Source organism: Neomonachus schauinslandi, chromosome 13, assembly GCF_002201575.2.
Source record: "Neomonachus schauinslandi chromosome 13, ASM220157v2, whole genome shotgun sequence".
Classification (NCBI taxonomy): domain Eukaryota; kingdom Metazoa; phylum Chordata; class Mammalia; order Carnivora; family Phocidae; genus Neomonachus; species Neomonachus schauinslandi.
This window is the reverse complement of record NC_058415.1, coordinates 57707374-57720598: the sequence shown is the minus strand read 5'-3', so window position 1 is coordinate 57720598 and position 13225 is coordinate 57707374. Positions and strand designations below refer to the sequence as shown.

Here is a 13225-nt window from a genome sequence, read left to right as displayed (position 1 = left end):
GGTAATTGCTCCATAATAGTAAATGGTGTCTGGAAAAAATTTTGTCTCTGGCCGTCCTCTGTCTGATTTGGGGGCTGGGAAGGGAACTGAGCCCTAAGTACAGTGATATCACTGTGTTGCACTACTTCTATTTAACCCCACAGGTGTCTAGAGAGGAATACTGCCAGATAGAGGCAAGGCTGTATAACAAGGAAGCTTCAGTACATACCTGTTGATCACAGACTTAATTTTGAGCCATTTTACTTGACCTGTCAGCATACCTGGTTCCTTCCTGCCTCTAACCTTCATGGACCTAATATTCACTAACATTTTCCTGGCTCCTTCAGATATTGACTCTCATTCTCCATTTCAGCTAGGTTTTTAGTGACCATCTTGGGTAAACATGACTCAATTTGGCCCTGAGACTCTATTGTCCCCATTCTGGAGTGTCATGTTAATAACAGACTTCTCCAATCCATACCAGAACTCTCAAGGATATTTCTCCAGCTCTTTGTAGTTGTGGTGCTACGTGTGCTGGGTGCCAGTATGTCAAGTATAGACATAACTCTCCTGGTTGGTGCTATGTCTGGAAAAGGTAAGTTTGTAGTGAGTTATATTGGCTCTTCTCTTTTTTTAAGATTTTATTTATTTACTTGAGAGAGAGAGTGAGAGAGAGAGAAGAAGCAGGAGGAGAGGGAGAAGCAGACTCCCCGCTGAGTGGAGAGCCCAATGCAGGGCTTGATCCTGGGACGCTGGGATCATGACCTGAGCCAAAGGCAGATGCTTAACCGACTGAGCTACCCAGGTGCCCCTATATTGGCTCTTTTCTATATCCCATCTAGAAGGAGTTTTGTCATAGCAGTGAGGAAGTATGGTTGGGTCCAGAACCAAGCCCCAGACCTGGCCAACCACAGAACTGTGGGCTCTGGAAAGTTTGTGGGTTCAGTAATTTAAGAGAATTCATTATGTAGCATCTCCTGAGGCTTTTCTAGAACTGGGCTCTTACACTGGCACAGTCTTTGAAATTGGAAGCTGGTGAGTGATGAGAGAAAAGTTGGAGAGGTAGGCATGAGGTGGATCCTGCGTTACCATCTTTTTTTTTTTTTTTTTTGCGAAGATACTTGAAATATGTTTAATAATAAAAGGCCACCAACATTCTCTTTTTATTTTTATTTGCATTTATTCTGCAGAATTTACTCCTGGGCCATAAGTTTTTGTTTCTTCAGTTTCTTCTGGGATATCTTTTTCTTCTGTGCAACCTCCTCTTCTGGTTTAGGAACAATCTGCTCTTTTTCAGTCAGGGTCATCTCAATGTGGCAGGGAGAGCTCATGTATGGATTAATCCGACCCTGAGCCCTGTACATTCTACGCCGCATCTTGGGGGTTTGTTCACCTGGATGTGCTCAATGACCAGAGAATCAACATCTAAACCCTTAAGTTCAGCATTACTCTCTGCATTTTTAAGCATGTGCAGTAAAAATTCAGCACTCTTCTTGGGCCACCGACCCTGTGTCCAGCCCCACTGTTTGGCCTGGGCACACCTACCAACTCCACCATTGTAGCAATGGAATGGCACACACTGCTTCTGTAAAGTGACGTCTTTCAGATACTTGGTGGCTTTTCGGATATGCATACGCTTGATGGCCTGGGCAGTTTCTTAAGTTCTTAAAGTGAACACGAAGATTTGAACCTCTTGATTTACATGATTTCGTAGGGTTTTCTGGGTCAAGCGAATAGCGAACCATTTTCAGAGGTCACTTCAGGCTGCTTAGGGGAAGAGAGCCCTGCGTTACCATCTTATATGCAATAGGGAGTCATAGCAATTTTTTTGCTGGAAGTGATGTGTAAATAGATTTGTGTCAGAGAAAGTCCTCTGGTAGCAGCAGAATATACTAGAACTAGCAAGATGAGAAGCACAGAGACCAGTTAGGAGGCTATTCAGTAATTCACAAGAGAAATGATGTAGTGACAATAAATATTAAATTAAGGGAATGGTTTGAAAATATAGGGAGCTAGGGGGCGCCTGGGTGGCACAGATGGTTAGGCGTCTGCCTTCGGCTCAGGTCATGATCCCAGATCCCAGGGTCCTGGGATCGAGCCCTGCATCGGGCTTCCTGCTCGGCAGGAAGTCTGCTTCTCCCTCTCCCAATCCCCCTGCTTGTGTTCCTGCTCTCACTATCTCTCTCTCTGTCAAATAAATAAATAAAATCTTTAAAAAAAAAAAAAAAAAAAAAAGAAAATATAGGGAGCCAGAATTGATACATGATATGAGGGGTGACAGAGGGAAAGAGTTAAGAATAATTTTATATTTCCTAACTGGGGCCCTGGATAGATGGTAAGATCATTCACTGAGATAAGATACCTGTCAGGAGGAAGTTTTTAACCGGCTGAATTGGAGATACTTGAAGGACTTACAGGTAGTAATGAAAGCAGGCATATATAGTTTTGAGTAAGAGATCTGAGCTATGTTCTAATCTCCCCTTCCAGACAAGTAATGTTTGAGAACATTGGACCTGGCTGCATACAGGAGTGAGGCAGGGCAGGCTTGGAGCTGCAGTACAGCATTATCTGAGAGGCAGCATTCATGGAAAATTCTGAAACCGAAAGCCAAACAACCAGTTAAGTAAGGTTGAAAGGCAAACCCAGGTACTAGACAAAAGGATGGAAACTGGGGATATCAGGTGAGAGGAAGGGGATTCAGAATGGAGGGTAGAGGTGGTAACTGAGGAAACTCCTTGAGATGCTATGACATAGCTATAGATAGTTTTTATAAAATATCTTTATTCTTGGCCAAGGGTGGGAGGGAGCTACAAAGGATTCCTTGGATAGATGGATTCGGAGGTCATCGGTAAGTAGGTGGTAGTTAAAGCCATGTAAATACATGAGATTATTCAGGGAGACTATTCAGATGGGGAAGAGTTCAATAAGAGAGCCTTGAAGAACATCAGCCCCTATGGCCAAGTTGATGAGAAAAAGCAATTAGACAGGAAGAAAAAACAAGAAGAGAGTTATTTAAAAGAAGCCAACAGACAAGAAAACTTTAAGAAAAAGTGGAGTTTACGTGTTGAAATCTGCAGAGAAGTTGGGTAAGGACTTAACAGCAAGTAGTCATTAATGACCTTGGCTAGGATAGTTTCAGTGGATATGACAGGACAGAGTCTGATTACTACTAGTCTGATTACTACAGTAGACTGAAGAATGAAAGAAAGGTGAGGAGTTAGAGACCTCTGTAATTGCCTGTTTACTTAACAGGACTTAACAGCAAATAGTCATTAATGACCTTGGCTAGGTTAGTTTCCGTGGATATGATAGGACAGAGTCTGATTACAGAGAGTAGACCGAAGAATGAAAGAAAGGTGAGGAGTTAGAGACCTCTGTAATCACCTGTTTACTTATGTCTGCCAACTCTTTGAAGGTAGGGAACATGTCTCTCTTGTTTTTCTCCAACCTTTAGCATTTACTCAAAGTCTGACATATGGTTGATACTCAGTATTTTGGACTGATGGAGACAGATAATGGCTAGAGGGTAATGCAAGAGTGGTTCTAAGTGCTTTTAAAAAAAATAAAAATAAAATATAAAAATTTATTATTAGTGGTTACGTCTGGTTAATGGGCTAAGGGTTATTTTACTATTTTATTTATTCTAACTATGTATTTTATTTTATTTTAAATTAATGCTCTTTTTTTAGAATAGTCTTAGGTTTACAGAAAAATTGAGCAGAAGTACAGGAAGTCCCCATATGCTCTCTCTCTCTCCTTTCTACTCTGGTTTCTTCTATTAACAAACATCTTACATTAGTGTAGTTCATTTGTTATAATCGAGGATCCAATATTGATACATTATTATGAACAAAAGTCTGTAGTTTACATTAGAATTCAGTCTGCATTGTACAGTTCTATGGGTTTTGAAACATGCATATTGTAATGAATCCACCATGACAGCATCACACAGAATAGTTGCACTGCCCTAAAAATCTCCTGTGCTCCACTCTTCATCTCTCTCTCCACCTCTTCCCAAACCCCTGGCAACCACTGATCTTTTTACCGTCTTTACTGTTTTGCCTTTTCCAGAATGTCATATAGTTGGAATCATACAGTATATGCCTTTTCAGATTGGCTTCTTTCACTTAGCAATATGCATTTAAAGTTCTTCCCTGGGGCACCTGGGTGGCTCAGTCAGTTAAGCAGCTGCCTTCAGCTCAGGTCATGATCTCAGGGTCCTGGGATCAGCCTTGCATCTGGCTCCCTGCTCAGTGGGGAGTCTGTTTCTCCCTCTCCCTTCACCCGCTTGTGCGCTCTCTCTCTCTCACAAATAAATAAATAAAATATTTTTAAGAAGTTTTTCTTTGTGTGTGTGTGGCTTGACAGCTCATGTCTTTTTACTGCTGTATAACATTCCATTGTATGGATGTATTAAGTATTTTTTTAAAGAAAAGGAAAACTTGAGTTGAGGGGAAAGAATCACATAAGATAAGTTTCAGATATTAAGAGAGAACACAGGATTGACTGAGGTTCCTGAAGTAGGAAGGATATGGGAAAAAAATAATTCCCATATACTTTGGTGGGATTATAAATTGATACAATCTATCTAGAGAGCAATATGGCAATATTAAATTCATTAAAAATGTGGCTACCCTTTGACCAGACAATTTCATTTCTAGGACTTTATTCTAAGGAAATAATTATCAGAAGAAGAGACAAAAATGTATGTACCAGGGTGCTTACCACAATGCTATTTATAATAGCAAAAGAAAATGGAATAAAAATAGGGGATTGGTTAAATAAATTAAGGTATACCAATACAACTGGATATGCCACTAATTCAAAATGATCATGTAGACCTAAATTTACTGACATGGAAAGAAGCCAACAATGTATGTCAAGTGAATAAAAAGGAAGCTGAAAATAGCATACATGCTATAATGCTTCCTCTTTCCTTCCTTTTCTTTCTTTCTTTCCTTATTTTCTTTCTTCTCCTTCCTCCCTCCCTCCCTTCCATCCATCCATTCATATGTCTATCATCAGATCTTGATGTATATGTGTGTGCATATACACACATGAAAAACATCTGAAAGAGTATACCCCTAAATTTTACACTGGTTTTCTACAAGGGATTGAGTGGTTTTAACTTTCTTCTTCATGTATTTCTGTATTGTTTGGATTTTTTTTTATAGTGAGTGTAGATTATTTTTTAAACAGAAAGAAACAAGAAAGGTATTTTCATTTTAAAATACAGATTTAAAAAAAGAATTAATCAACAAATGGGAGTTGAGCTATAAAATATGAATATTTAAAATGTGAGGAATTCATGGGGTGCCTGGGTGGCTCAGTCAGGTAAGCGTCTGCCTTCAGCTCAGGTCAGGACCCCAGGGTCCTGGGATCGACCCCTGCATCAGGCTCCTTGCTCAGCAGGGAGTCTGCGTCTCCCTCTGTCCCCTGCTTGTGTTCTCTCTCTCTCTGACAAATAAATAAAATCTTTTTATAAAAAAAAAAATAAAACACAAACCCAAATCCCCTCAAATAAACGTAGGCCATTTCTATAATGCTTTCTGATATTATAAGGCCAATAGAAGCTTTACTATTTCAGGAGCTAAGGGACTCCCAATTTGTGTCAAAGATGCTGCTGTGCAGCACAGCTTCAGCGCCCACATGCATTTCACAGGGAGCTGTAATCACTCACCTCAGAGACGTCTACCCTCTGTCCATGCTTGTCATAGACACCACCTGTTGGTAAGGGAACAGAGCAGAGACTTGGCAAGGGTTTTAAAGAAAGGTTTAAATTTTTTTGTTGTAGTAAAATACATGTAACATAAAATGTTAACCATTATTGAGTGTACAATTCAGTGGCATTAATTACATTCCTTTGATGACTTCTCTCAAGACTGCTTATTGGTCTGAAGGGGAACCAGGAGATTAGCAGCTTCAACAACATGCTGGTTTCTCTGTTTGATTTAATATGAGAGTGAACTGACACTCTCAAGACATCGGGAATTCCTCGAGGACAGAGATTAAGTCTTGTACATCTAGGTATTTCCAATGTCCAACACAATGGATTACCTCTATAAGGTGTTAAATAAATGCTTTTTGGTAAGCAACTAAATGGAGTAGGGGACCTTTGCCTAGTGAATAGAGAAGGCTGGAAAATAAGAGGTAAATGTGAATTTCAGAGGCATATAGATTTAGAGGGAGATTACTCTCGAAAACAATCTGCAAGGTAGAATTTCCCTAGGACTCAGGGAAAGCAGGAAAGCATGCATACCATAGAATATCCCATTAATAGAACACTTGTTGAAAATCATGATGTTCTGAGTCAGGGTTCCTGTTTTGTCAGAGAACACATATTTGACCTGGCCGAGCTCCTCATTAAGGGTGGTGGTTCGAGCCTGTGCTGGCGTGTTCTTTGGTGCACAAAACATCTTCCGATCCCAGTTGATATAGTAACTGTTGCCCAATCTTATTATCTCAACACTATGAAGAAAGCAAGAAAAGAAGGGTCCTGGGTCAGAACAGATCAAATACATCATCGTGGTTTCCTTCTTAACAGTCCTGTGATAGGTCAGAGTGAGCACCTGAAAATCAGAATATCTTCCTTGGGAACCTACCATGGATTTTGAAGGACGCTTCCCACCAGCCAACCCTATGTAATTCTGATTTTGACCATTATCATTCAGGGCTTTACCACCTGAGACATACTTGATTAATTTTGCTGAGGCATAGCCCCCTTTCATTCTTTCTTCTTCCAAAACATACCCAGAAAAAGTAAAATATTTTGAATTTCTGTAGTAATGCAAGGCCTGACAGAATTAAGAACTAACTAATAAAAGGCTGCCCAGGTTTAATTAGAGGATTACTGTGGCTGTCATGTAAATCCACTGGTGAGGAAGAGAGAAATTTGAAACACTCAGAAGCTTCTTTGTTTCAGAAAAGGGAAAGATGTGTGAAAATCAGAAACAGCTTATAGAAGCTGACCTGATAAATGTCCTGGCAGACCCAATCTGCCTGTGGGGTAGCTTCTCCCTCACCCCCACCCCCAATAGTGTCCTCTTCACTTTATCTGAATTTTCCCTATTGCCTTTGTCACATTCCTCTTCTGTTACAAGTAAGATACATTATAGATTCTTTATGGTTAACAAGCATCTTCATGTTAACACGGTAAGATTTTTAAGGGGCCTCCTTCCTATCATCATTCATGCTTAATGTGTGTTAGTTTAGGTTGCTTCTAAGAGACCGCTGCATTGAGCAACATGGATTTTTTTATTTCAGGTAAGGTCGGAGGGCTCTAGCCCACATTAATTTTTTTTTTTAAAGATTTTATTTATCCATCTGAGAGAGAGAATGAGATAGAGAGAGCATGAGAGGGGGGAGGGTCAGAGGGAGAAGCAGACTCCCTGCCGAGCAGGGAGCCCCATGCGGGACTCGATCCCGGGACTTCAGGATCATGACCTGAGCCGAAGGCAGTCGCTTAACCAACTGAGCCACCCAGGTGCCCCTCTAGCCCACATTATTGACTACTAGACCTCATGCATTGAATCTTGATCCCTCCCTTCCTTTGCCATACTAACCAACATAGCAATTTCTCTAAACCCAAACATTTAGTCATATTATTTCTATCCTTAGGAAGGTCTTTCCTGCTTTTAGGATAAAATCCAAACTGCTTGGCCTGGCATTTAAGGCTCTACTGGATCTGATGCTAAATTACCATCCAACACTTTGCCCTAGGCTACTCACTGTTCTCTGACCAGATCAAGCTTTTAAAAAACACCAAACCTTCATACATGCTGATCTTTCTGTTTGCAATATTGTTTTGCTATTTTGTACTTGGTGAATTTTACTCTTTTCTCAAATACCAGTTTGATTATTACTTTTTCTGTAAATCCCCAAGGCGCTTCAGGTAGAATCAACCCATTCTTTTTCTAGTCTCCCATAGCATTCCCATATATATTCCTATTACATCATTTTCCATATTGTACCATAATTATTTAAGTATCTGTTTCCATGGCATGTTATAAGCTTATCTAGAGAAACAGCTGTCTTGTTATTCATGTTTCTATTTCTAGCACCTAATATAGTGCTTGGCACATAGTAGGTGCCCAATAAATATTAAATTAATAAAATAATTTAGTCACTTAGGGTGCTTTTCAAGTTGGACTGTCTCAGTGCAGGGTTTAGGAAACTTGGGAAGAAGGATGCGAAAATGTGTCTGGGTGTGCATGTGTGAAAGGGAATGATGAAAACAAAAAGGAGAGCAAAGATTTATTTTACCTATTTCAAATTTTTGTCCATGCAAAGAGGAGGAAACATCTTTTTCTTCGCCAACTTTTAGAAACCAGAACTTAGGTCATAATTATACCTACCTACCATTTGCCACATTGTTTCTATGGGAAAACAAATTGTGAGTTCTGATTAACTGATTTACAAATGAATGTTTGGAACCTATCTGTTTAATTAACTAGGGGCTGCCTGGCTTGAGCTTCAGCATCACCAAATTTGTGTGCATTTTTTCTAATTATTGCATGTGTTTAATATGTCTTATTTAGTCATTTACATTAAAAGCCATTTGAGGGAAGGGATGATTTTCTTTTTGTATAACTCACATAGTATCTAGCACAGTATTCTGGATATGGAAAGCACTTACACAATCTCTAGGCATTTCTTTTTTTTTGTTTTTAAACACTTGGACAAGAAGTTTGGCAGTTTCTTATCCTTTTTTTTTTTTTTTAAGATTTATTTATTTATTTGAGAGAGAGAGAACGCACAAGAGCAAGAACAAGTGGGAGGGTCAGAGGGAGAGGGAAAGAGAGAATCCCAAGTGTACTCTGCGCTGAGTGCAGAGCCAGATGCAGGGCTCAATCTTGGGACCGTGAGATCATGACCTGAGCTGAAACCAAGAGTTGGACACTTAACTGACTGCATCACCCAGGCACCCCTATCTCTAGACATTTCTCAGAGTGTTTTGTACACTGGGCACTGTGGGAAGTAAAGAGTTGAAGAGCACACAATCTATGCTTTCTAAACATTCACACTCTATTTGGGGAGTTAAGCAGGAAGTATAAAGTCAGTTCCTCCCCCTATAACACAAAGTGGTCAAAAAAGCCTACCTGACATAAAGGGAAATGGGCACCATAGTGTTGAGAATAATGAAGTAGGACCAGAATACGAGGATAGCAGAGACAACTGATGAAGACACATATTCTTTCCATGGCAGAAAATCCTGGAAGTAGTAGCCTTTCTTGTTCTCCCAAATGCCATGCCCAATTGCTAGGATAAAACACATGCTGCCTAAAAACAGGAAAATCTGAAAATCAAAAAAAGAATTAAATTAACATTTCATCCAAGGCATGTGCTGCTTCAGATCTACCTTTTGGAGACTTATCTCTCAACAAACTTCTCTCTGTTCTTGGAGGTCAGGGGGGCCCTATAGTTCATAGGCTCTAAACAGTACTACACAGACAGGAAAAAAAAAAAAGCCCAGCAGGAGCCATCCTTGGGATTTTGAAGGAAAATAAAAGTAACTAAACTATATTAAATACTAATTATCAGGAACTGTGCTAAGTACTTTACATATGTTATTTAATTTAATAGTTATAAAACCTCTCTTTTAGTAATAGATGAGGAAATTGATATTAAGAGTAGAAAAGTATTTTGCCTCAAGTCACTTAGCTACTAACTAGCATGGAGCCCAATGTGGGGCTCAATCTCATGACCGTGAGATCATGACCTGAGCCAAAACCAAGTTAGGTGCTTAACTGACTGTACCACCCAGTTGCCCCTAAAGATACCTTCTTACTCAAGATGATGGTTCCAGATAATCTCAACCTGCCATCAGGTTGAGAGAGAAAAGGACATAGAGGGACAAGGAAGCAAAAAAGACAAATTTGAGAATGATGTTTAGAAAAGAAGTTTGGGAAGAGGAGATAATCTTCCTGAACTCATTTTACAAGGCCAACATCACCCTGGTAGCAAAGCCAGACAAGGACACTACAAGAAAAGAAAACAATAAGCCAATATCCTTGATGAATATAGATGCAAAACTTCTCAACAAAATACTAGCAAACCAAATTCAACAACACATTGAAAGGATTATACACTGTGATCAGTTGGGATTTAGATATTAATGAAAGAAAGTGGAGACACAAATAAATGGAAAGATGTTCTATGTTCATGGATTGGAGCAGTAAACATTGTTAAATGCCTATACTACCCAAAGCTATCTATAGATTCAATGTAATCCCTATCAAGATTCCAATGGCATTTTATTTTTTTTTGCAGAAATAGAAAGAATAATCCTAAAATTTCTATGGAACCCTGAAAAACCTTGAATAGCCAAAGTAATCTTGAGAAAGGAAACAAAGCTGGATGCATCACATGTCCTCATTTCAAACTATATTACAAAGCTATACTAATCAAAACAGTATGGGGGCGCCTGGGTGGCTCAGTCAGTAAAGCGGCTGCCTTTGGCTCAGGTCATGATCCCAGGGTCCTGGGATTGAGCCCCACATCGGGCTCCTTGCTCAGTGGGGAGCCTGCTTCTCTCCTGCCTGTCACTTGCCCTGCTTGTGCTTGCTCTCTCCCTCTCTCTCTCTGTGTCAAATAAATAAAATCTTAAAACAAAAACAGTATGATACTGTCATAAACACAGACATATACACCAGTGGAACAGAATCAAGAGTCCAGAGATAAACCCATGCACATATGGCCAACTGATACTGGGCAAGGGAGGCAAGAATACTCAATGGAGAAAAGACAGACTCTTCAATAAATGGTGCTGGAAAAACTAGATACTCATATGCAAAAGAATGAAACTGGATCCCTATCTTATACCTCTCACAAAAATTTATTCAAAATGGATTAAAGACTTAAATGTAAAACCTGAAACCATAAAACTCCTAGGAAAAAAAAAACAGAGAAAAAGCTCTTTGACAACAGTTTGGCAATGATTTTATGGATGTGACAACCAAAAAGCACAAGCAACAAAAGCAAAAATAAACAAGTGGGATTACATCAAATTAAAGGCTTCTGCACAACAAAAGAAATAATCAACAAATAAAAAGGCAACCTATGGAGTGAGAGAAGATATTTGCAAACCATTTATCTGACAAGAGGTTAATATCTAAAATACATATGGGGCGCCTGGGTGGCTCAGTCGTTAAGCGTCTGCCTTTGGCTCAGGTCATGATCCCAGGGTCCTGGGATCAAGTCCCACATCGGGCTCCCTGCTCGGCAGGAAGCCTGCTTCTCGCTCTCCCACTCCCCCTGCTTGTGTTCCTGCTCTCGCTATCTCTCTCTCTGTCAAATAAATAAATAAAATCTTAAAAAAAAAAATACATATGGAAGTCATGCAACTCAATAGCAAATAGCAAAAAAGCAAATAATTTGATTAAAAAATGGGCAAAGGACCTAAAGAGATAATAGGATTTTTTTAAATTAAAAAAAATTTTTTTTAAAGATTTTATTTATCTATGTGAGAGAGACAGTGCACACTCACAAGTGGCAGGGGGTGAGGAGCAGAGGGAGAGGGAGAAGCAGACTTCCCACTGAGCAGAGAGCCTGAAGCAGGGCTCCATCCCAGAACCCTGAGATCATGACCTGTGCTGAAGGTAGCCACTTAACTGACTGAGCCATCCAGGCACCCTGATAATAGGTTTCAAATATTTATTTCATATTTAGATTTCAAATGCCCAAAAGGTGCGTGAAAAGATACTCAACATCACTAATTATCAGGGAAATGCAAATCAAAACCACAATGAGATGTCACCTTAGAAAGGCTATAATTGGCACATACACACACGTACTGCACAGATTTCCAGTATCAACGCGTCTTGATAGAAATGAAGGACTCCAAGAAATGAGAGAAGAGTGTGAGTCATGGACAACAGGTCTTTAATAGATTATTGAAACTACAAACTCACATCCACAGTGGTTTCATGTTGACATTTCATATTTTGAAAGCTTGAGATATTTTATAATGAAACATGCCATGTGGAAACTTTGAAGCACAGAATTCTGCCAAACACCTGAATAAAGAATTCCTCACCTGGTATGTACCACCATGACAAACCAGGAGAAGTGGGCCCACCTTAGTCCCTCAGAATTTTCCCAACTTCAGAAATACGCTGAGTGTTTAATCTAGCCTTCAAGCTCTGTCACACAGGGATCTGTCACACTATTTGGTTAAGAAGTAAATTATACTGAACGGGGGGCGGAGCAAGATGGCGGAGGAGTAGGAGACCTGGATTTCGTCTGGTCCCAGGAATTCAGCTGGATAGGGATCAAACCATTCTGAACACCTATGAACTCAACAGGAGATCGAAGAAAAGAATAGCAACAACTCTCTGAACAGAAAAGTGACCACTTTCTGGAAGGTAGGACGTGCGGAGAAGTGAATCGGAGGCGATATTCGGGAGGATAGATGGCGGGGGAGGGGCCTCCGTCAGCCACTTACCGACAAGTGATAGAGCTGCGGAGCACAAAATCGGAACTTTTAGAAGTCGGCTCCACTGAGGGACGTCGCTCCAGTGGCTAAGCGGGGCGTGGAACCCTCGTGGGACAGTGTGGTCTCAGGACCCTCGGGGTCACAGAAAGACCGGGGGTGCCTGAGTGCAGCAGAGCTCCCAGGTATCGGAGCAGGGAAGCCGGCTGCAGAGGCGGAGCCCAGGCGCGGGCTCTCAGCTCAGGGTTGCCATAAACCGTGATCCGCGGCACAGTCGGGCCCCTCCTCCTCCAGCAGGGACCCAACAAGCAGCAGATCCGGGGAGACTCACCTTCCTCCCCCAGGAGGAGCAGCACCAGAGCACACCGCAGGGATCTGCTGGGTTTGGAGACTCCACACCGAGTCAGGTGCCAGAGATAGAAACGCTCGGTCACAGGCCGGATGAGCAAGGAGTGCGGCCGGAGACCAGGGAGATGGGAGTGATTGACTGCTTTACTCTGGGGGCTCACTGAGGAGTGGGACCCCGAGTTCTTGGCTCCTCCGGGGCAGAGATTGGGAGGCTGCCATTTTCACTCTCGTCCTCCAAAGCTGTATGGAAAGCTTGCAGGGAACAAAAGCTCCCGAGAGCAAACCTGAGCAGATTACTTAGCCTGGAGCCGGCAAGTGCGGGACAATTCCGCCTCCGGCAAAGACATTTGGGAACCACGGCAACAGGACCCTCCCCCAGAAGATCAGCAAGAACAGCCAGCCAAGACCAAGTTTACCCATCAATGAGAACGGCAGAACTCCAGCGCTAGGGGAATACTGCACACAGAA

General features: G+C 41.1%; 1 protein-coding gene and 1 pseudogene across 1 annotated transcript in view; both read right to left on the bottom strand.

Annotated features, from left to right (window-relative positions):
- Nucleotides 1-13225, bottom strand: part of LOC110581735 (phospholipid-transporting ATPase FetA-like) — a 110543-nt gene that overhangs the window by 20539 nt on the left and 76779 nt on the right. Inside the window, exons 14-16 of the mRNA XM_021691636.2 lie at nucleotides 9078-9274; nucleotides 6239-6447; nucleotides 5660-5703 (exon numbers count right to left, since the gene is read on the bottom strand). Of these exons, the coding sequence (XP_021547311.2) occupies nucleotides 5660-5703; nucleotides 6239-6447; nucleotides 9078-9274 (450 nt within the window). The remainder of the gene's footprint in view (nucleotides 1-5659; nucleotides 5704-6238; nucleotides 6448-9077; nucleotides 9275-13225) is intronic.
- Nucleotides 1173-1738, bottom strand: LOC110581552 (annotated as a pseudogene).